At 49.5% G+C, this 24,259-nt stretch overlaps 3 protein-coding genes across 3 annotated transcripts in view; 1 reads left to right on the forward strand and 2 right to left on the reverse strand.

Moving 5' to 3' along the window:
- Positions 1-11,198: 11,198 nt before the first annotated feature.
- Positions 11,199-11,863, reverse strand: TGME49_291160 (dynein light polypeptide 4, axonemal, putative; the record flags this gene model as incomplete). Its single annotated transcript, XM_018782139.1, has 3 exons — positions 11,199-11,306; positions 11,591-11,686; positions 11,804-11,863. 3 exons carry the CDS (start codon positions 11,861-11,863, stop codon positions 11,199-11,201), a joined length of 264 nt encoding a protein of 87 aa, XP_018636463.1.
- Positions 11,864-13,607: 1,744 nt separating this feature from the next.
- Positions 13,608-19,922, forward strand: TGME49_291170 (hypothetical protein). Its single transcript, XM_018782140.1, has 10 exons — positions 13,608-13,924; positions 14,595-14,664; positions 15,091-15,205; positions 15,741-15,807; positions 16,104-16,207; positions 16,749-16,868; positions 17,184-17,225; positions 17,861-17,959; positions 18,410-18,752; positions 19,096-19,922. The coding sequence occupies exons 1-10, from the start codon at positions 13,798-13,800 to the stop codon at positions 19,608-19,610; spliced, it is 1,602 nt and encodes a 533-aa protein (XP_018636464.1). The 5' UTR covers positions 13,608-13,797; the 3' UTR covers positions 19,611-19,922.
- The window catches only part of TGME49_291180 (hypothetical protein), a 34,265-nt gene continuing 27,235 nt past the window's right edge, over positions 17,230-24,259 (reverse strand). Inside the window, exons 22-24 of the mRNA XM_018782141.1 lie at positions 23,608-23,952; positions 22,506-23,110; positions 17,230-21,677 (exon numbers count right to left, since the gene is read on the reverse strand). Coding sequence (XP_018636465.1) covers positions 20,990-21,677; positions 22,506-23,110; positions 23,608-23,952 — 1,638 coding nt within the window. The 3' untranslated portion in view covers positions 17,230-20,989. The remainder of the gene's footprint in view (positions 21,678-22,505; positions 23,111-23,607; positions 23,953-24,259) is intronic.

Consider the following 24,259-nt stretch of genomic DNA (forward strand, 5'->3'; position numbering starts at 1 on the left):
TACATGTATGCTGCAAAAGAGAAAAGGATGCTGCCGGAGGCACTGTGTGTCACACATGTTTTGGTTGCAGTGGGCGGAGACGTAGTGCCGATTCTGTTAACCCGGAGTTGAATATATGGCAGTACACAAATACGCGAAATGAAAGTGGTAGAACAGGCGAAGGAGCGCGATCCGGCCACGGGAAATGGAGGCAGATAACAGCGCTGCTGATAATTGGTGTAGAAACAATACACATCTGCAGGCGTTAAAAACGTGCATCCGTATACTTCTGCGCCAGTGTTATTGCTGCGGAACTCACTAAACTGTTAAATGCTACAGTTGGTCGTCAGCCCTGTCATGTTTCTTGTTGTATGTACATTTGTGCAGCCCAACACGGTTACCTTGTTTACCCTCCATGCAATACCACCTCTAACTTCCCCACATCATCATGGTGGAGTCTACGAAATAGGTACAGCTGTTCGTTGTATGCAGTGATCGTGCCTCTAGAATTGCATCCCATTGTTTTGAGTCTTTTCTCGTTGTCAGGGGAGTCGAGTTGTTTTTCTCTTTATCTGGCTAGATGAAGTGTATAAATTGTGTCACGAGAGCGTACGCGTAGTCGGTTGCCGCCTCGACATCGATCCCAATGTTTTTGAGCTTGATGATCAGTTCTCTGATTTACACATTGACATATCAAACTTGCCTTAGTGCAAGGCACGGGTTTTCAATCAGGATCATGTGCGCCCAAATGGCAAAGAAAGACGTTTTTTTCTTAGCGTGAAGACATGGCGAACGAAGTCGGATGAAACATTATAAAGATGCTTGGTACTACTCGTCATGCTTTTGCTCGCAGAGGGACCGGTTTCAATCCATATTCTGCTTCACTGAACTGATCGGAACTCCACAATGTGCATGATGTCAGTCAAAGCCGGGAACGACCATCCTAGACGCTCGGAACAGACGGACTTCTTGTCTACGGAGAACACATCTCCTCCACGCGGAAGCTACACACATTGTTGCGGAAAGCAAAATGTGTAGCACTGTGTCTGACCATCGAGAAGTATTTTGTCTCTCTTCCTACGAACCGTAAACTGTCTGCGGCTTTTGTATGAGGAAATTCCAAGCAGTGATGGGTTTTTGGCAAGCCTGCCGCGGTGTCATTTGACACTTCTGAACTGCCTGTTTTCTTTCCTGCAGCGGGTTCAATGGAACAACAAAATGACGAAATGTATGGAAACCACTGGCTGGGATGTGGACAAGGGAGCTTTGGTTCCGTATCCTCTTGCGGAGAACAACTTGATGTTTCAAACGGCACGTCTGTATATGCCATCGGTTCACTGACTAAGCAACGACGCGACTAGGGATCACTGATTGTAAAGTGGCAGTTCTTTAGTGGTGTCAGTATGAACTAAGATAGCAATTTTCTAACAGGCAGATGAAAACCTCAATTTCTAAACAGCTACGTGTCTATCGTGCAATCACCTGAAGAATATTTGTTGATCATAAATGTAAATATCTTGTGCCCACAAGGCTCACCCTCTGGGTTCCCAAAGTTCTCAGCTACGGTACAGCATCATGTCCGAAAATGTGGCTTCAACCTACGACTACCTTCCTATGATCGTTACCATTAGGGTGTACCCTTTTCGATTTTTCCCACCGAGCCATTTTAGCGGCAATCATTGTGACAGTGACGATGGACAGGTACACAGTCCCTGAGTGTGTTGACTACAAATCGAAGCAATGCAATCCGTCGTTGCCCGCGAAACCCACGATGTATGCACGCATCCCAAAACTACCTCTCAGATCCTAGTACGGTAGTTAATCATCGTATTTGCTGTCATCATCCACGAGATGCGGTGTTTGGTGACCGGTGCATGTGGCTTCCGGTAGCACTGTTGCATATTAGATTATCACTGCTCTCAGTGTCGGTTTTATCAAAACGGTGACAGGACAATGCTCCGCATCCAGCGCTCTTGGCCGTTTTTGCTTACCGGACGCTCCCAAGTGTTCCCGTCGTTTCTGTTCGCAGAGACGGCGGGCGAAAGCGCTATGATGGTGGCGGAGCTCCTTTACGTCATCAACGGAGAGACAGTCCAGCTCCTGCATGCGTTTCATAGGTACAGACCTTCAGCACAAAGACAACTGGAGCGAACTTGTGAGTAGCTGTGTCTGTCATGCCAAAGGCACATCTTTTGAGGATGCCTCCTCCCAGTCGTCTTGAGGTGGAGAGCTCCCCTACCTTTGTCGTTCTCGTCACACACTGAAGCCCGCAGGTGCAACTGCTTGTTATTAGGGACTTACCAATGTGTCAACTGAGTATATGCAGCCTATACGTATTGAGCGAAGGTTTCCCGAAAGCGTCCATGCTTACCCCTTGGACAGCACGGTGCCGACTTTTCAACTGCAAAATGGCAAGGTCTATACCACGATCGAAAACAGGGGTCAATTCACGAGGCCCTGGACTGGCTTCTTTCTTGCGCGCTTCTCGGTGGTGCGGCGGGGATGACCGGACTGAACGCCCTGCAACCGTGCAGCCCAAAACGTGGGAACTGATGTGGAGCAAAGCAAGACGAGAGAGCATCTCCCCACAGGATCGCTACGCCTGATTATGATGCTTAGCAGAAGTCCTGGCTATTCAAGGATGCGCGAATAAAGAACCGTCGGGGCGGGGTACGATAAGTACTGACTGCATCATGTAGATGACTACTTTTGTGGAACGATGGAATAGTTATCTGATGATCCACTATGCGAGGGAGAGTTTAACACTTTCGCAAAGAAGCTAGTTTATCTTCTACCACCGTAACACTATACTGCTACTTCGCAAGCGAAGTCTGCCGGTTGCACTCTGCGACAGGAGTCTCCATCTCCGTCTGGCTGATGTTCAGCTAGAAAACAAGCGCCAGCCGCTCATTGCTCCGCTAGGGGAACAGTCCATGCCTTTCGTGACACACTTAGTCACCCGACAAACAGGCACCTGCGGCAGTCGACCGTTCATGAATGAACAACAGCTATACCGATGTTAGGGAACCCCATTCCCCTTCTCGAGACAGGTTTGCGGATGTGGGCGGGAGGGACGGGGTCCTCGTTGGTGCCGGCAGGTTTCGGCGAACGAGAGCCGTTGACAGAACCGTTTGTCACTTGTATGATGGAAAACCTAACCGGATCCTTTGATTCACGCGCAGGGTCTCCTGAACTGCTCAAACCGTCTAGGGGTACACGGAAAAGAAATGCTACGCCACCGCACTGGTACGGGCAAGCAATAACTGGCACCATGGAAGTATCGAGATTCCTCTTGTGTTCTCTGTTTCTGGAGGCGATACAAATCCGCTGCAACTCCTCCAAAGAAGACAAGATAATAGACATGCGCGTGGGTCGCGACCCCACCTCACAAGCGCAAAAGCTTGCTGAACAGGATGAGACAAATGGGGCACGGAAGTATCAGTCAGCAGTCATGTGACAGCGACAGAAACGCTGCCTCATTCTCTGATAGATCTGGTTGTGTGGTCCACAGAGAGCTCCTCCAAGCACCGCCTCGCTAAGAATTCCCACCTGTTTTGAGAAAGCACTTTTCTGCGTCATTACTGTAGCAATTCCACCATCATCGTTGACGTCGAAATACAATCGACATCTTAGCTGTGAGGCCTTTCGCACCAGCTGATGAAAGCGGTTGTGCTGCCATAGCTGCCGAAACGGACGGAAGCGAGTAGCTCGTGGTGAATCTGACTCCACAGACCAACTGTAAGGTTTGGGCTGGCAGCGCTCGTATACGAACAATTTCTAATGAAGGAAGTGGAACAGTGATTGCTATTTAGTACGCTGTCTTTCAGCTTGGAAACCGTGAGCTGGTTCGTTAGAGTCCGGAGACTATGAAAGTGAGGTTACCTGCAGACGATTCGTCCGCGGATGGACCGCCGTTCTCGGCGATCCTATTTCTGTCATCCGCCTCATAAAAATTGTTTCCATGATGTTTCTCCGCAGAATGAAGTCTTACAGAGCATTCACCCGTTTCGCTGCAGAGTTTGTCTCTTTCAAGTTTGCCCGACACCCGTTCAGGTATCTCTGAACTGGCAAGCGCCCCATCCAAGTGCTTCTTCACATTTACCAGGAGAACATGCTCGACCGGTAGACAGGACTTGCCGACAAGACTGGCGGCAACGAGCGCTGTTGTTGACAGGGAGATGGCCTTAGGGTTCTGTAAGAAGACAAGTTGCATTGTAGAAAGCTACGAGCGACAGCATGTTTGTTGATCTCTCGCGAGTTCTTTTGTTCCTTTATTCATCGTTGGGGTCTGATCGTATGTGAACACTGCCAGTGCCGCGCTCCCTCTCCTGCTGCACGGTGAAGGTTTTTCCTCGACACCGAGGAGTGGTGTGCCTGACACCGAAGGCACCTGCTGGGCGATCTGTGTTACTGATTAACGGGTTTCTAAAGTACGCATTTGTTCATTGGATTCTGTGCTGCATGTCGGCCTTTGGACAGAGAGTGTGGAAAGCATGCCGCTACATCACTTGAACAGGATAGCACGAAGACTGGGCACAGAGGTGTGCACACGAAAGGCGCCACCATCTCCGGCTTGGGCCACCGGGCCGGCCGGGCGTTGGGGGCTTAAATGCTAGACATGGCTCTTTTTGCCCGTATTTCGTACCTGTATTTGCCTAAGGGCCAAACCAATTTGCAGGAAAGAAGCCACAACAGCGGCAGCCTAGTACGGCAAAAGTAGAACGGCAACGGAAACAGACAGACCGCGCAGGGACCATCAACCTTGTCAAAGAGAAAAGGGCGACTGATAGCCCAGTCTCTTCTGCTTATTCTTGCCAACCGAGTCTTTACTTGCTTCTGGAAAGCTTTTGTTCTACTAGCATAAGAAACGAGGGGGTCGGTTCCTCTCTTACGACAGACTGAAGCTCATCCGCAAAAGGGGTTTGACGGAGTGCCTCAACTTGGCAATGTCTCCTGCAGAAACTGTTTCATACTATCCGAAGGTACTTATGTTGGAGCACGTTCTCAATGTCAGAGCCTAACCAAAAACCTTCTGAACAACATGCTGCTGTCCATGTGCCATTTGCCTCTACCATACAAATTAATGCCTCTCACCCACTCCTGGAAGAAGACCCGACTCAGGATTTGCCGCAGTGTGCATCTGATATAGAATTGGGCTTCCGGAAAATCGGAGGCCCGACCTGCGTATACCGAAGCAGCACACCATCCAATTGCGAGTTGACACATCGGCTTCGTTCCAAACTGCAAACCAGCAACTCCAGTTCAGCAGCTGCGCTAGCAGTGTGGGGGCTTTTGGCGCCGGTACATGCGCAATAGGAGATATACGGGCAGTAGCGTAGATGTTATGGAAACGGGAGTAACTCGCATGAGTATGCAGTCCTCCAGAATCGCTCTTCCGTATGCGCATTATGTACACAGAGTTTAAACAGTGAAGTGGTCTGCAATAGACATTCGCTGCACGCATGTATGTCTGCCACATGCTCTACGGCATAAAACCGTTCCTGCGACACAGGGTAATGCCTGCTGAAACGAAAACCAGTTTTACACTTTTCTGTGAGTTGCCAATACAACGATTCACTGCAGCCTCCTGGATCGCCTGGCAGCGGTCATTTCCATATTCTGAGAGAGTATTTCCGTGTCCTCACCAAACCGCAGCAGCTCCTGTGCAGCTCCCGGATGAATCCAACATTGTGGGCGTAGACTCGCTTTCACGAAGGTCAATGCTGTTATGGCATGATGCAGAGCTTCTCGCGTCCTGAATGCAGATAAACTCAAAGGAAGCATGCGATGTTCACCAGGTGTTTGACTGTCGGAGCCGCCAACGGGGAATGTACAGTGCAAAACGGTGCCTGCCTTGTGCGTTGCTTCAAATCGATCACCGACGGCGTTCATTCGTAGGAACAATCATTAAATCTCTTTGAAGTTGTTCCAAGAAATCAGCGTCGTTCCTGAAAGCGACCCCTAGAGCCTGCATGAGGGTCCACACTTGCGTAGCAGCCACGGACCTTGCGGTGGAATGGAGAACGGTCACGGGTGATCCAGCAACGTTGTCGCCTCCTACGTTGTTGTGTGCACATTGTTTTTACAGGAACTGGATCTCTTCGATAGTAATGAGTGTGGATTCCATTATGCATCCACAACACCGACCTTGTGTGTCTTGCTGGGAACCAGGTAACGCATCTATTTCTTGACTGGCGCACAGTTCCTCGTAGACACGTTTTGTGCGCGCACTGTGCCGCACGATATGCCACCAACACTCCAGAACCCATGCTGAACGACAGGCCATCACTGGGAGTGGCCTTCCATCGTCTTTGCCTTTCGCCAAAACCTACAAACTCACCTGCTCAAAGAGCAAAACGTAGAAGCGAGATTGAGCCTTGTTTGAGCGAGAAGCGTGCAGACGCCTATCCACGAGTCTTTCACTGCAGTGTCTGGCTCGATTAGTCCGGTACTGATTATGTCACCGATACCGTCTTCAAGCAGCGTCTTTTCTGAGAGAATACCAATGTTGCTCGTGCTGATATTGGATTACAGCTGAACTGTATGGCGACCGGCGAGCGGATCTTCAGCTTTCGATCCACACGTTTATCTCTGCAGGGACGTGTGTGAGCGTCTTTTTTCAGTTGACGGCTACGCAAATGTTTTGTTAGTTGAAAAAGCACGAACTGACATGTTACGTCCCACACGTCTCACGAAGTGAGTAGTTCGCATTTCCGTGAACATGACTTGCTGTAGTTTCATTACTCGCAGCTACGGTCGCCAAGCGGGGAATGCGTTCAAAGATGACTATGCGTTTTCCGAGGCTCTCTGTCTTTCGCAACGGGCACGACAAAGGTCTGGAGACAATTCAATCTTGGTTCGAAGTGAAGAGCGATCGTCAATCGCACCTGGGTTTTCTTTTGGTGCACCCAGAATTGATGCAACGACATCGAGCGTCACCACGGACAGCTCCTGCTGTCCTTCCGATGTTAGCGTACCGTCGTCCTCGCATTCTGTTTCCCTGTCTCGTACCCGATACAGCGCATGCCCGATGAGTGCAAAAGCATGTCGTGTTCTCAATTAGTGCCGTCGTAAAGCCATTTCGACAGACATGGCGCTAAAAGAGCAAGCACCATCCGTGCATACTCCGCGATGGATCTGTGTCTCCATAAGGTTGGTGCCGCCTTGAGGGTATAACTTGTTCCACCAGGCAGAAAGCACAGAGCTAACCTTGTCAAAACTATGTATCTGACCAGATGGGTTTTGACAGACTCAAAACGCAGAAAAAATCGTTACTACTTTTGTGAGGACAACCGTTTTGTATGAAATGATGTGCTGACCGAAGCGCTTCGGCTAATGTCGGCATCTCGTCCCTGTCACCTGCTTCTCCTGGAAAAGGATTTCTGGCGCAGGAGGTTAGGATCGACGTCTCGAGAGCTCTCGCCTCGTAAAGATATCTCACAGTTGCGTGCTCCTGATGTTGCCTGGTGAATGTGGAAGTGGCACACAGTTCCGTAAAGTCCAGTGGCTGCGTCTGCTTTCTTGCAGGGACAGTACAACGCTTGTAACATCGAAAGAAGTTACAGTGAGCACAACCTGACGTGTCTTCCAGTGACATGTGAAATTTGGCCATTCTCTGCACAGTCTGAAACGTGGGGGGGCTCGGGGACTGATGCAGCCACTCCTTGAGACCGAAGGCCTCAGGTTATAGTGCGTGTACACAAGGCTCCACTAGTGTTGCCTTCTTAACGCCTCGACGTATAGAGCATCGGACACCGTTTTCCAGTGGAATTTTGAAGGCAAACAACTATGCTGAACGAGTACGTCGCTGTCTCCATTGTGCGGCTCCTAAAGAGCTGAGAGGGAACTTGCATCCTCAGACAGTGACCCTATTTCGAAAAGCTGTAGTATACTGACCGTTTGTGAAGGTACGCGTAGGCGTTCAAAACTCCTATTTTGCATCTGAGGAAAGCGACAGCCCCAGCTGCTGCCGTATCTTGCTTCCAGTACAGCAACGACGTCTCCGCCTGTCTCAAAGCGGCTCCAGCTTGCTCATACTCTTGGTCCTGCGCAAGGTAGTCAGATGACTATCACAGTCCTTGTAATCGTTCGTGAGCTAGATGCACCTGAAATGAGGGCCAGCTGGCAGCAGGCACAAGTGCAAGTGGTCGTGCCTTTACAACCAGAGTCTGGCTTGACTCAGCGAAGCAGTAATGTCGACAAGACACTCTACCGTTTCGAATGTTGCCGCAGCTAGGTCTTCTGCACGTACACTGAAATGCGGTGCCAGGACGTCATTCAAGACCATGAAATTGTTTATCCCACAGTAGCTCATACCTGAATGTGCTGAATGGCTGCTTTGGTGTTTGCAGTGCATGCCATATAGTATTGCAGTTCACATTCTTGAATGTCTGCACGCTCTTCTTGGAGTTGTGGCGGCGTTCCAACGAGTTCGAGCTGGCGCATAAAGAATGAACATTTTGTCAAAAAGCGAAGAATACGCTTTAGTACAGCTGGCGCGACCAGTGATCACGTGGTTAGGCGCTTCTCTATCCAGCGAAAACCCCCACCAGTCAATGTAAGTGTTACAACGTTGTCGACGGTACTGATTTCCCCAATCGTGCATACACTTCCTTTATAGAAACGTGGAAACTCTCCGAACCACTGTCATTGGCATCACCCGACTCAGGGGAAATCAGGGGGCATGAGGAATCCTCAGGTTCGTAGACCGTGAGGCAGGATATGAGAACTGAGAGCATCACGGTGTTGTTGACATAGGGAAAAGGCCACTGTCTCTGTGGATAGAAAGGGTCACTTGGCGCCTCGGTCACCCAATAAAAACAGCGGGAGCGCCTTTGTGCAGAGATACACGCGTAATTGAAGACGAGCGGGCTGCCGGGAAACATGCCAGCTAATACCCCTATAGCGTGGTATCCCACCTGCTCTCGCAAAGTTTCAATATCTTTGAGTACAAGTTGTATGTCTGCCTGAAGCTGGGGAGCCGCCGGGTACAGCCAGGCGGCCAAGCCGCTGCCTTCATCCTGTACGTCTTCCGTCATTCCGCCTCACACTCTAGCTTGACGGATAATATCTGTTTCGAATGATCAATTCAGCGGCACAGAGCTCGTCTGGTTACCAACTGTGAGAGTCATGCAGAAAATAGAGGCAGGACTGCTGCTAACGCGCCAGTAGAAAGGCGAATGCATGAGTATCGCAAAGAGGCTGACACACGATTGCCTTTGACGTTTGCATCACAACGTTTCTATCTTTCCCTAGGCATTCCCCTGTGGCCTTCGCGCCGCCGCTGCACCTTATTCCAGTGTGTATCGATTGTACGGCTGACTCGGTTTATCCCTTGCCTCGCACTTGGGTGAGATGCTTGACCTCGTATCCGGCGCCACGGGGTGCATGTGGTCTTTGCAAGTTCACAGTGTGAAAACATGTGTCTTACAGCTGATAAAGGACAACCGCGCTTGGTAGCTCCAGAAACTCTGGGAAGGTGAATTTACGCCTTCTATTCCTGATAATACAGTACGCCCCATTCTTACTTATAACATGCGGCCCTTCCACGGGGGGCCCCACATGAGTTATCCCACAACGGGGTAGTGGACCCAGACGGGAGGTAAATGACCTTGTTGAGGAACTCCGGTGAAGCGAGACCCACTAAGTTGGTTAGAATGTGACAGGCACGATGCACATTTTAAATTCAGAATGAACAGCAGGTTACACTAACTTTTTCTCTACCGCAGCAGTATAATGCAGAGCTGTCCCGTCCGCAACGTTTTACCAAATTCCTAAAGAAGCGTTGCTTCTACAGTGTGATGGTTCACGGTGTACTTTGTTGACAACTAGCTCGCACTGCTTGTGCAGTGTGCAATGCGTTCGCTCTCTATGGCTCCTCGACGTCCACAGGTGGAGCCTTGTCACCTATCACATGCTGCACTGACGGTGGAATTGAACTGTTTCTCGTGTCATGGCACGTCTGACCTGTATTCTAAAGGGATGCGTGTTGAGGCAAGACTACCCAACTGTTCTTGTTGAAACAGCCAAAAAAGTAGAAATAAAAAATGCGCGGTTATTTTCTTTGAATAACACCACGCAGAGAATAAGTGTCAAAGACCGTCGATAGGACGCAATTTACAGACGGAAGCCCGGTGTGATATTACACACAATTGGCGGCGAAATCCATTGACGGCAGCAGCATCATAATCTGCTAGAGGGAATGAGGAGGAAATTTGGGATATGTATGTGACATCCTGATGCGAATTCATTACACAAGCACATTCTACAGACGTGAAAAGAAAGATTCGCGAGTCGACAGAGGTATTGTTGTTGACTGGCAGGTCGTCGACACTGGCATCACAAAATTTTGCAGTTCCCTTTGGGGACCGATGCTCTGAATTGGCATCAGAAAGAAGACGACTGAAAGAACTGTCGGGTCCTATGCGTGTGTATATCCATTGACACGCCCCCGTGTGGACAGTTAACGCTGTATGTTTACATCGTAGCTGGAGCCCTTGCTGCCGAATTCGAAATAGGGATACCACTCTACGTCCGCGGTGGCACAAATCGGCTTTCCTCGAAACAGGCAAGGATGACCTTCCTCTCTACGTCATGATTGCACCTACACAACTACTGACTGTCCTTCCTTTTTTGATATGCAAGAACATTAAACAGAATGCTAGTATCCAACCGCTGTTGTGACTATAGGGCATCTCATGTCTCTCCTGCGACGTAATACTAGATTAGGTAGGTTCCCAGCAAGAACACTCGCGAGGCAAACATTTTAATTGGTACCGATAAAAAATGCAGATTTGGTTTTAAGATGCAGACACGATGTTTAGGCAGCTTGACGAAGGGCATCTGCCGAGCTTTTGTCGTAGAATGCGCGCTTGATGCGCCAGTGGCAGAGCACAGTTCTCGAGCCTTCACGGAGACAAGAGTGACCGAGTGATCTCCTCAACACTTAAAGGTTAAGATGGACAAATTCCCTTGGTAAAAGACAAGAAGAAGAGCTTCCTCCTGCAGTCGGGCAAAAGACGGAAGCTTTTAAAGCTGATAATAATGTCGAATTGTCTGTGAGATGATATCTGCTCTAGCAAGTTGCAGAGGGAAACAGGTGGCGGTCCTGGGACCAGTTCGTACGTGACGCGATGTCCGCATGTGCAATTACGACTTCAGCCAGCGTATCCATCGGCATACAGTGCTCACGTTTTCAGGATAGCCAATTTTACCTGTGCTCAGCCCACCTGAGCTGTGACGTCGAATGAGAATCCTTCGCCGATCACGCAGTGCCACGGTGCACCGTATTGGCGATCGAGTGTGTCCTTGATAAGCTTCGTTGCTAGCTGAGTTTGTAAAGTCAAGTAAACAGACGCCAATGCATGTCTGTCTATTTGTTTGTCTTCATGCAAGAATTCATATCGGTTCTTCATTCTTATGTGAATACCGCCTGTTGGCCCGTATGCGCGGTGTGCACACATATACGCGGCAAAGTTCCTCTCTCGTCTGTCGACGAGTTGACACAGTATGATCGTAAACACTGGAACGCTGGTTTGGCGTTCAGCTCTGATCTGAAATGTCCACAATTTATTCTGTTTAACCATACGCTGGAATTCCCCTTTTCACTTACCTCAACGTTGGGCCCCTTGCTGTCCGTGTGCTTGTCAATAGCACCGATTATGATGTCAACGACCTCTGCTTGCATGTCGGTGTTCATCATAGAATGCTGTAGGCAGGAGACGAAAGTTTCGTATGCTGATGGCGCACGCCGTACGAAAAATGCGACCCACTGTTAGCGGCCTGACAGAAAGCATGCGGTATCTGAGAAAGTAGTCAGGCTTACTTTCACGAACGGCCTTTGCATGACCTGCTTGAGGTCCTTGCTGAGTCCCTTCTCTCCCATTTTGCTTTCTCTGGAATTTTAAAATTCCGCAATCGTGCGCCCCACCTTGTTTTAAGCCGTGGGGGCGCCTGTGTTCGCGGCTTCTCTGTCGACAGCTCGAGGGTTGCTCGTCTGTGTTGGAAGAGAAGCAGCACACTCGCTTCTGTTTTCTTGAGGGGTATCTAGGCAGGGGGAGAGCGGGTGCAGCCGCTTGAGATTGCCCTCCGATTGCATTACCTTCTAGCGCACTATTCACTACGTGCTCCACCTATAGAAAGCCCGGAAGAAAGTCGATAAGAATAGCCTGACGCGTGGACCGACAGCAATGAATTGTTTCCGTATGAATATATATTAGGGCATGAAATGTAGCAGCAAATGGAACTGGAAACTCAACAAACTCAGCAATTCAGAATCTGTCAAGTTATGTGATGCCGCACCTCGACAATCGCGCCCCGCACCGCCACCCGTCAAGCGTCGTTTTCGCTAGATCGATCGCAACCTGTATGATGAAAATGATTACAAGGTTGAAAATATGTTCACCGTTGAGATGATAGCTTTTAGGCAACCCAGAGAAATCTGATGGGTTAGGCGTACCGACGGCAATATGGGAAGTTTACAACAGAAACGAGGGCCGGGGGTAAAGTTGATGGGCCTTCGTCACATCAGCACAAGTTCACTGACCAGAAACCTGTGGCGCGTATCTTGTTGTGACATACTAACGACAGTGGCACTCTTTGTCCCTTGAACTCCGCGGCTGCTAGCTGCGATGTCAGAACATATAGCTGAGGGTAGTGGGGGGGGAGATGGGGACGAGATCCGGTGAAAGCTAACCTGTACCATAAACAGTGCATTTCATGAGTTACTGCTGACCCATTTCTTCTCAAAGCAGCTGCATTCCCACCGGCGACAACAAGTAGCTGAAAATGACTCAACCATCCCAATCTTCATCCAATGGACTGTGTGAGGAGCAATGAGTAGTGCTTTCCAGGTAACACGTCTGCACGCAGGATTAGAGTCACGGACGTTTCGTGTTTGTCCCCTCCGCCGCGACAAAAAAACGCTTAGAAGGCATATACAAGAGTGCAAACCTAGCATATTTCGAACTAATCTCAAAATGAATTGCCGATGGCAGACTTACACCAAAAGACACCTCATTTCAACATTGGCATACGCGTAAGAAGAAAATCAGGCAGACAGTAACGGAAAACCTTTTAACTCAAGCACCCATCCCGACGAGTCATTGCTGGGAGACAAGAACAGGTGGCGTAAGCTAGAAAGTTTGAAAACCTTAGTTTTTATCGCGTGTTAGATTCTTCTTGGGCTAAAACGCAGGATCCGACCAGCAGCTTCTGTATTGAATTCGCAACGCAACAGCCGCCGTTACAAGTTCCGTAGTCGTAGTGCGACCTTCTTGCAGCAATATAACTCCATATTCTACGGTATCCTGCTTAATCCTCTACTTTTCATAGAAAAGGCCTGACGCTGTGACACCGTTGCATGACCACTCACGACGCTTTCCGCAGGAACGAGCAACGCGACCAAAATCGTGAATTGGTACATTTCGACTTTTCAAGTGGACCCCACCCCTTGTGTCCCGGCAATATTACTTCTCCCATGCATGCTGTCGGTTGGCTTCTTTACGGGAACCCGTCAGCTGGAACGGGGAGGAGGCCGTGCCACAATGTCAGTAGATCGATAGTGATCGAGGACCTAAAACGCTTCCTCACTGTACGTCCAACGCATGCGAGCGCTGCTACGAAGACTCATCATGCGGCTCATATGAGCGGCTTTCACAAAGTAACTCTGAAAGAAAATTTGTTTGATATGGGCCGTGTGCTTAATGGGGAACACCCATCGATTCATGCTACAGAGGGGATTGTGAATTCACACGTGAACACATATTTCGAACAACGAGTGAGCGCTGTCTCTTCTGCTATCCACTCTAGTTCCTATCCATGAAGAAACGTCTTTCCATTCCCTTCTTTCCTAATTCTAGGAAAGAGGGAAAACGTGTCGGCTGGTCATTCAAGAAATTCGACCCGGTAACATGCAAATCTAGCCTGAAGATGGCAATGAGCAGGGGTACGGTCCAGTGCCGTGTGAACGTCCTTCTTTTCTTCATGCAGAACACCCTGTCTTGGTTCACGATGAGCAGCAAATAGAAACAACAGCGACGCTCCTTCTTCCTTCTTGATTTACTGTTCTTTCGTGGCGCATGTGCGAATCGATCCTTCTGTTGTAGGTGAAACCGCAGCTGGCAATTGTTCTCCTCTGTAGGCGTCAAGGGATTTAATGGAGGTGCCCTCAACAGTGACTCATTGCGGAGCGGTGTGAACTGCTCAGTCCTCTTATCTACCGCGTGTTCTTGAAAGATGGCACTTTCATGACAATGACATCATCCCTTTTGTCCTTGTGATCCATGGAGTCGATGGAGTTATGCCATTGACATGTGACGGTGATGTATGAACGATGTATACTGTTCTCCTCAACTAACAGTGTCTGAAAAAGGCATGCATGAGTCCTATACACTTCGAATACATCAAATAGGGGCGTAGTACATTGTTTACACTCCCAAATATTCAGTGAATATCTGAGTGTTGTTCGTGCCGCAAAACGTGTTCATCTTGTCCCTTTCTTTCTCATCCGACTGCAATTTACGTGATAGTGGCCGGCTGACTACCATGTCATCTGCTCGTGCACTTTGCCACAGAACTCCTTGGCCTATTCTATCATTCATATATGTTTTCCTCAGCGCGGATGAACCAGAATAGGTTGCAAAACTCCATCAGAATACAACGCTCCGAAATCGCCACTCTGATCAGGTGTGGCACCAGTTCCGCTCGCGTGCAACGAGATACTGAACATAAACCTACCTCCTGCGAGACATGCAGATGCACCAGCATATCTTGGACGTCAGAGGCGTTGACGTGGCAGAATTCGCAAGTGGTCTCTATCGTCAATATCAAGACGACCTTCGTCAATTACCGTTTCGGACTGCAGCATCTCTGCTGCACTCCAGATTTGCATATGTGTGAATGCGAAGAAAACGATAGTTCATCAACTTGCGTAGTTGGCAACGTGTCCCGGCCTCAATCATTGTAATTTGCCTCATGCTTCGTGGACTGAAGCCAATGTGGAGATCCGCTTGCCAGCGCCTATGCATACGTATACAAGCACGCATGCCAACGGACAAAGAATTCTTAAATTTATTGTGGGCTGCGTTCGTATTCTTTCTATATGTTTACTAGTGAAGGTAAAGAAGAGCGCGCTAGGTTGAAGGCTGAACAAATGCTTCGCGAGTGTCGACTCGAGAGAGCCATGGACATTCTGTATACTCTGTGCGAGCTAATCGTCACCCGAATGGTAAGGGAACTTCTCTCAGCAATATCCCCTGCTATGGTAACTGAACCGTTTAAGCATTGCCATATTTTATTATGACGGAAATGCACTAAGCGGCGTTTTTAAAAAAGACATTTTCGGGTTGTGTCACTGTACAAAAAATTCATATGGCATGTGAGCTACTCTGACAGGAAAAACTTTCTGTTTTCCAGCGGTACCCTTGTAGGGGCTCTTCCGCTGGGGGACTATGGAATTTCAAATACATAACATTCAGCGTGTTCGGACCGCTACATTTATGTGATCAAGTATCCTCACAAGTATAAGTTGGGAGTCGACGCAGTACATCAACTTCCATACATTCCGACGTTGTGGTCAAGAATTCACTACATTCATCATGGAGGATACATTCAACGCATCTATGAGGTGACCGTTTACAAGGGGTCTAGCAACTCCACTTTTCGCACGTGTCCGCTAACGTGCTGAGGGGTGTTTATTCTGACAAATCCATTTTTACAGTGACCGTTTAGCTGTGTGTGTGCGCTGGCGGTATCTTCGGAAGAACTACCTGACTTCAGAGAAATGCTGTCCATCCGATCTGCTCTCTGCAGTTCACAGCGTGCTCTACTGTGAGCCGAGGTTGAGTAAGAAATAAGTCAGAATCGCTCTGCTTCTTTCAGCTAAGGACTCATCATTACATTTGGGTCTTTAGATAGCTGCAAATCCTGGAAGCGCAGTTCAACAGTTCACCTCATTCCCTGTCGGTAGTCAGCTCTGGTGCCGCACACGGGTCAGATCAATTTCGGAGACGTCTATACAGAGTTTTTCTCGTGGTGCTCTTCTCTTTTTTCGCAACACGGAGGTGTGAACTTTTACACTGCTAATTCCACGCCACTCGCCCTTTCCTGCTTCGTTCGAACAACAGACGTTGAGGAACTGAAGATAGTCAGAAGGCAGTTCACCATCAAGTACGGACAACAGTTTGTCGAGGAGGCTGTCAAAAATGCTAAGCAGGAAGCACATTTCAAGGTATGTGGATGCGGGATAAAGTCGCCTTGTTGCTGTGTCACCTGTACACTAAGTAACCAACAGAATGGTTCATAATGTTGGGGTGTGATAAACTCTGTTTTAAAACAATTAGAACAAGGATACGGTTTTTCTGGTTGTAGAATCTGTCCACTGATGCGCTTGCATCCCGACGACGTCTGAATCGGGACCCAAGTGACAATTACCTTCCTCTTTTTTGACGCATCTCACAATGTCGGTAAAAGGTGCGTAGCCCAGGAATGATACACCCGCATGCTTTGCCTATCTGCGTTGATTGGGAGATACTCGAGCACAGAGATCAAGGAAATAACTCGTTTCGCATAACTCTGCAAATCCAGAGCTGCAAGATGGAGAAACAGTTGGGGTCTGGATTGCAATAATGGACAGGAAATGGAGAGTTCGACCTAGCGCAGGACAGCCTCTCCGACACGCGTTACACACTCCCAGAAGACTCCACAAATGCATTTATCATTACATTTTGCCGCAACCATGTGCATGTGTGTGTGTGTGTGCAAACGCAAAGCTGGTGCATTCGTTGTCGCTGGCACAACCGGTCGAGGTGGAGATTTTGGAAGTCCTAAAAAGCGTTGCCGAGGAGTATGGTGTTACCACTCGTTTATTAGGGTCGCACGTAGGCGATTTAGTAAGTCGACAAAGCCACACACGACAGACATCCCCAGCAACTTCCTGTCTATGCGTGGCGTGGATCACAGTGCAAAGAAGACTGCCATATGCCAGTCGCTGCGGATAAGAGAAATAGCATATTTGCTCTGGAGCCCTTTGGACTGCCTGTCATCAAACCAGGTGACAGACATGGACCTACGTTTTAAGGCAAACGGAAGAAATTTGTGGTTTCTCTAGCGGTACAAAGGTGTACATGTGGCCGTGTTCCACGCATTGAGGACTAGCCACTAACGTCTCTGGCCTGCAGTTTCTGTGGTGTTGTTTTTCCTCGAAGCAGAAAGCTTCATCTCCAAAGTCAGTCGGCTTCCTCCCACGGGTAAGCAGGGTATAACGAGATACTGCCAACACGAGTACCTAGGTATGCTCGTGGAGAGAGTAACAGATCAATAGTAGGTGGATTTGCATCTGGACAAACGGAGTACTGGTCCACAGAGAGGTGATGAAATATCCACTCGGGCATATGAATAATTTAAAATAAAGACAGGCAGTGATAGAGCCAGAGGCACAGGCACGTAGGCGCTCGGAGAGCCAACATGGACATACGGCGAGTACTGACGTGTGGTTAAAGAAATCGGACATACACACAGATAATGGAACCATCTTTTGTTACATACAAACAGTGAGGCAAACAGAAACTAGCAAAATCTGTTATAAAGACTGCACTGAGATGATACTGGAAAAGTCTGACCATACAAGGGCGTTGGTCCAATGGACTTTCATAGTTCTTGTGGTTCGGTGGATTGTCGGAGGCAGCGTCCATCGACTTCGGCTGAATATCGCGAAGTCTTCTGTGCTTGGCACGGTGGTTGACACAAGTGTAATGTTGAATACGGAAGAAAGACTCCAGAACCAAAGAATAAACAGTGGCTCGCGGCCATGCTGAATGAGGAGCTTTTGTCTGACTTCTCTGTTCCGTAACTGACTGACGGGAAATCGATCAACTTGATTCAGCCCACTTCAGCGTGCCTACGCTATCCGCCACCCCAACAGGATACTCCGCCTTTCGCCCGTACAAATGCATTACAAAATCACTTCGGCATTGGAGGAATCGTGAGTCGTTTTGATCGATCTTTGTTCAGAAGGTGGTGGCGGTAATGCACAAAGACGTATCCTTCCCTTCACTTACTGCTGTTTCGTCAGAGATAGGGTCTCACTACTTTACATAAGCACCATTGCCAACTGGTTATACCAGCCGCTTCACACTGTGGTGACCGAAGAGAAACACGCTTTTGGGGCTTCCCAGGTGTCGAACGCGTATTCAGATGTATATGTGACTTCCACCCCTTTCCAAAAAGCATGCATGAATGTTAGAAGGCAGGTGCATACACACACACACACACAGTGCAGGTCCCTATAAATCTGTAATCTGTTTATTGGGGTACAAGTGCGGAATATGTTGAATGATAATTCTTTATCCTTTGGGGTGGGTCTAAGTATGCTTAGCTCGCCCTAGACATGACACGTTTGTCATGCTCTTCTCGCTCTTCTACCTGTTGGCAGCCACAGCCCGCCCCTGCGTCTCCGTCATCCTACGGCGATTTTCTTTCCGTTCTCCCATCAGAGAATCACGAACATAACCAGGAAACCTCTGGTGTGAAACAGGAACGAGCGTTTTGGCGCCCTGCACCACCCGAGTCCTCTCTTGATCAGAGGAAAAATTCGAGTTTTGCCTCCAGTGACTTTTCCTCTTTTTCCCCTCACCCTGCTGTCGACCGCCAGGGCAAAACTGTACCCAACGTGTCAACGGCTCCAAAGAATCACGGAATTCTTGGCATTCTTTGCGGACCAAGACTAGACGTTGTCGGTGGATTCCCGTCACTCGCACCTCCGCCACAGTATCCAGGTGCAAAACGGAACTAGTTTCAAAATGAAAAAAGACTGAAAGTAGCTAAACAATGCGGCATCCGGCCGCCTCGGGCAGCTCCAGCTGTTTGAACGGAAGTGATATGCACTCATTCGCGTTGTTGCCACCGAATAAAACAGAAAATGAAGGTTCTCGCAACAAATGGAACGAAAACGAATGCTTTGTTGGATGGATGATGGACTCCGTCCCGTGCTGTCTGTATGTTCTCTTCTCGTTGTGTGTTTGCCTTGCGCTCGCACGTCCTACATCATCTCAGTCGCCGAGCTCACCAGTGTCTTCTCTTTGTTCCTGCTCTGCTCCCTTGCCTACTTCTTTTCTTTAGCGTCACTCGCATTCCACACTCTGACTTCCACGCCGGATGGAGTGACCAGGCCAACTCCGAGAGCACCAAACGATTTGCCGAGTGCACCAGCAAAACCGTTTCACAAGTGGCGGGCGAACGGAGAAGAAACAGCCTCGATTGCAGTTGGTAGTGTTTGTCAAAGAATACAAGGGGAGAGCGAAAGGCCGGACAAGCATGACAACCTTAATACAGAACACAAAAACCATCAGAAATACAGACGAGACGGCAACGGTAAGACAGAACACCAAACCGATGAGTGTGACAAAGACAAGACGAGTCGTGAAAACGATCAAGATGAAAACAAACGAAATGAAATTTTTTTTAAAGCTCAAGGAAGTAACACGGGAACTGGGGGTGCAGTGAAACCGAGTCCAACATTTACCTGCCCCATCGTCGCTAAAAATGCGTTTGAAAGAGTGTGCTTTCCAGAGCAATCGGCTTCTCCCCGTGTAGCTTTTCCCGACTCTCCAGGTCGAAGTGCATTTCCCAGATGAAAATGACTTCTGGCTTTTGGCTTGTTCCATCCAGTCTCGTTTTCGTCCTTCTTGTTTCGTGCACCTGTCCTCTTGGCTTTCTCTACAGAACAACGGCGTCCAATGTTTGAGCTAAACCTCCATAGCATCACGCAGTCCCCATATATTTACGAATGGACACTTGCCCTGGCACAGCCCAGACGCTTGCTTTCAAGTGTCAATATGTATATCCACTTCAGTTTATTGATATCTCCCTCGCTCGTAACACGCAAACATTTGACCAGAAGCGTCATTTCCGACATGCCAAGGGCAGCAAACATTCCAGATTCTAGTCGCTGATTCACCGCACATCTACGTCGGCAGCGTTAACTGTCAGCAACATCTGCATCTTGGAGATAGACTTCAGGGACCACCCATTCAGTGGCGCCATGTCCGTCGCCGTGCTGTGTTTGAGTGTCTTTCAAGAGTGGATTAAAACACGACTGTAGGTGACGCCGTTGAAAAGAGACTTCCAAGAGACCACGAGCGAGTGGGCCTCGAAACCACAACACCGAAAAAGGGGAGTTGATCACGGTCACAACTTCCACGTAGCGGCTCCACGAACCCAGGAAAGATAGACACGTTTGTGCAAACGAAAAACTCGATCCAGAAATACGCAAACGTCTGCGGAATCTCTACTGCTCTTTTCGGTATTACAACAAGCATATAGAATCATGTACACTTGAGAACGGTTACTGCCCTACTAGGATTCCCCGTTCTCCCGTCTCCACAGTATGGTAGTTAAAAAGCTACGGAAACTTTTATTTTAGAACCCACCAGCGACCCGCGCGCTGGTATCCACTCCTGTCCCTCCTTTTTCAGAATCTTCCCCCTCATCTCGCTCGTTTCGCGTTATGTTCCATCTAAGATTCGCCCCCTTTGTCGACTGCACTTGCTTCCGACTCTACGCGTCCCTTGTTCGCTTCCACTTATCTTTATGTTTTTTTTGGAAGTTGCCAAAGCCTTTTTCCACCAGCTCTAGAGGGCGACACTCCGACCGCAGCATCCTCCAATTCTTGCGTTCCAGCCTTCGCTAAAAAGGGGTTGTTCTCTTCCACTTTCTTAAGCTTCTTCACACCGAAAAACACTTCGGGACCCACCCAGTCGAAACCGCTCTCAAACACGCCATCCGGCTGTGCCACGACTCTCCTGAATGTCTTCTTTTTCTCCTCTTTGCATGTCTCCCTAGTCTCTCGCCTCTGTTTTTCATGCCCATTTCTGCGTGGACCCTTTCTTTCTCTGCCCTTTGTCTGTGACCCTGTGTTCATACTGGAAGCCCGACTCTCTGAGACCGGAGCACTTGTCTGTTGCTGGTTGCACCGCCCCGCCCGACACTGTCAACTTGCTGCGTCTCGTTTCCCTTAATCTTCGTCTTGGTATTTGGCATACTGCAGCGTTCGCCAACTGCCTAACTCGACCACGGCACTGGTGCTGCTCTGCGCCTCCAACAACTCTTGGTAGATTTGTCGAGTGAGAGCCGCAGTTTGACATGGGACTTGGTAAAACTTTTCGCCTCTCCTCCAGGTGCCACAGGCGTCTCTGTCGCCCCTATCTTTGGCCTTTCCAGTGTTGCTCCCTCGGCCTTCCTCCCCCGCCACCGAGAGCGACGACATGCTCCCTTTCACGGACATCGTGCCGGAGACGGCATTCGCAGCTTCTGGCCCCACGGGAAGCCGGGGACCTCTTGCGTAGTCACTTCCGCCCGGCAGTGGGGCTCCGGGGATACAAGTGCGAATAATGATGCCATGGGTGCTTGCCCTCACTTCCTTGATGAACGGAATGCTGATGTGCCAAACGATGTACGCTCGCGCGTTCTTCCCCGGCTCCTCAGAGTCGTCGGTCCCTGCGCCGGAGCTCGAACTCGAGGAGGGCTGCACGCCGCGGTTGCCGTACAAGTCGACGAAGAAGACATCTTTCGGATAAAACAGAAGCGCGAGGTGGCGAGCGGGAAGAGTCTCTTGTCGCAGAACTGTGATGCACTTGAGCAGGCGTCGAATCACTTGGTGGCCTAGACACTCTCGGAGACACGCTTCTCGCTCGTCGTAGGGCCTGGAAAAACGCGTTTTAGAACAGCTGCCATGTGCGAAGTCGACCGCTCTCGTGGAGGTGAAGAAAACATTCCAGACAAAAATGCTAAAGTCGTCGCCTTTCATGCAGACACACCGCATGTGAGCGACACGAGACGCATAAATGATCAAATCCATTCAACGTTACGACATGCGCTCAAACAGAAAACCTTCTTCCGCGGAGTATCCACGCTGAGTTCGACGACTGGTCTACATCTTGGTCTCGAATTACTACAGCACAAGCGAGGGATACACCACACACGCGCTCTATGATATTGTCATTCGACGATTGACGCTCGATCGAGGCTCGGAGTGTTCGTCAGAAAAACGCGTGAAACGAAACAAAAGAAAAAGGACACCGTGAGAAAGAAACTGAGGTCAACTCTCTCTTTGAACTTGGAGCAATGACCAGCGTTGAAGCACCAAAGACCAAGGAAAGAATCCACCCCCTTTGAGACGCGTCTGCGTTTCTCGGAAAACGACATGAAAATCCGACACAAAGACGCACGCCACAACTGCGCAGAGAGACACACTTCACCTCGCGGGACATCGCAACTCTGTCTCACACCGCAGGTGACTTCACACACAAAGCAGTACATCGTTTACACAAATATATATATATATATATATATAGTAACTTGAAACATGTAGATACACGTGCAGAGACCTCCATTCATTTCCACATATGCATGTATGCATACGCATATATATATATATATATATATACATGTCAGTTACTCCACGGTGGGTGCCCGTAGATCGATGAGCACCGAGACCGGAGTGGAGGCTGGTTTGGTTTGCGTGTTTTTACCTGATTTCGCCGTATTCGCCCCAGAGCATTCTCGGTTTTCGCCTGCGTTCGGTGCGGCATTTGCTTCCTCCGAGAGGCTTCGAGACTTCGGCTTTGATGCCGCGAGTCATGTCCGAGACGGCCTGGCCGACTTTGTCGAGGGGCTTGACTAGGGAGCCCGCGAGGCCTTTGCCGATGCCCTTGAAGAATCCGCCTACTCCCTCGCGTTGGGCGCCTTCGATCGGCTTTGTGACGATGTTGGTGAGGGACCAGACGCCTTCTCCAATGTTCTTCCCCGCGTTCAAGAAGCCGTCTCGCATGCTGCTCGTGCTTCGCACGCGCTCCCGCTGTCGCCGGTTGATGTACTCTGAGTCGAAGGTCAGCGTCGAGAGCAGCGAGCCCAGGCCGGCGCTCACGCTGTCCACGGCGTTCGCCGCCAATCCGATGGTGTTCTTGCCGAACTCGTAGGGCATCCGCGGCAGATTCAGCAGCGAAGACTGCCCCAGCGAGGAGAAGATCGAACTCAACAGCAGGTGAGTGTATCGGTCTTGGAGACACGCCAGGAACGTGCGAGCACTCCCCCGAATCGCCCGAAACTCTCCACGCTGAAACTGCAGTCGGGCACCCTGGAAAAAGGAGAAACACCGGCGGAAAGGCGATGTGTAAGCCGTGAAAACAGTTGAAAGAAAACCAAGAAAGGATGAGCGTCACCCGCAAGAAAGAGAGGGAAAGGAAGGGGAGGGTGTCAGACCCGACACGGCGGTGAGAGGAAAGCGAGAGAAAGCGAAAAAGAGGGGAAACCTCAAAAAGAAGACACATGAACGAGACACGAGACAGCTGCAACCTGAAGGAAACGGCTGCGTGATGCGACGTTTGAGCAAGGAAACAGGAATGCATCGGCGACCGGAAAAAAAGCAGAGACGTTGAGAAAGAAACGAGTACAGATGCGAGGTCAGACATTCTGACCGTTTTTCGCACCTTCAACACCGACACTTGATCTACGCTCGCCACCACCACCCTGCACGCACAGCTGCGCAAGAAAGGCGCCTTCCACCCTCGTTAATGGCGTCTGCTCAACGTCTCTGATGGCACGATGGCCGCAGCCCCTGGTGCATTGCCTTACCATGAGCTCGAGGCGCCCCGAGGCCATGAGAATGCGGAGACCGACTTTCAACAGATCCGACAGCATGTGCATTTTGTCAAGAACGAAGGAGCACCAGCAGAAGATGTCGAATCTCTCGATGACGAGACTCTCCAGAGACAGCACCGTTGGCAAAGGCGGAGGCACATAGCCGTCTTGCAGGGGATGCTCCACCCAGAACTGAAGCTCTCTTCCTGTCACGCCCGCGCGCGTCAGACGCCCACCCTCGGCGGTGTCTGCCCCTTGGCCTGCGCCCTTCGCAGCGACTCCGCGAATTCCTCGCTTGCCTCGCAAACCCAGCGAGTCGATGCACGCGTGGAAGAAGTCCTGCAGAAAAAACTCAAACGAGACACCGACACATTAAATACAGTCGGTCTTAACAAGGGTGGAGACACAAAAACGATACACAATCATACAAGGATAAATGAATACTTAAGTACGTGGAGTGTGCGCTCCATCACTTCACGTTTGCATTCACCATCACACACATGTACAGGCCTCACATACAAATATAAATATATATATATATATATATAATATACGTGTTTGTGCTGTGTATATGTATACACATATATACGTGCTGACAGTGTACCCAACATACATACACATCTATGTATGTGCGGGTGTCGTAACG

This window comes from Toxoplasma gondii, chromosome IX, assembly GCF_000006565.2.
Source record: "Toxoplasma gondii ME49 chromosome IX, whole genome shotgun sequence".
Classification (NCBI taxonomy): Eukaryota; Apicomplexa; class Conoidasida; order Eucoccidiorida; family Sarcocystidae; genus Toxoplasma; species Toxoplasma gondii.

Coding starts and splice junctions, on each gene's coding strand:
- TGME49_291170 (XM_018782140.1), top strand. CDS start 13,798: ATGAAGAAACGTCTTTCCATTCCCTTCTTTCCTAATTCTAGGAAAGAG. Junction 16,208..16,748: donor AGCAGGAAGCACATTTCAAG/GTATGTGGATGC, acceptor GCAAACGCAAAG/CTGGTGCATTCGTTGTCGCT. Junction 16,869..17,183: donor GGTCGCACGTAGGCGATTTA/GTAAGTCGACAA, acceptor TTTTCCTCGAAG/CAGAAAGCTTCATCTCCAAA.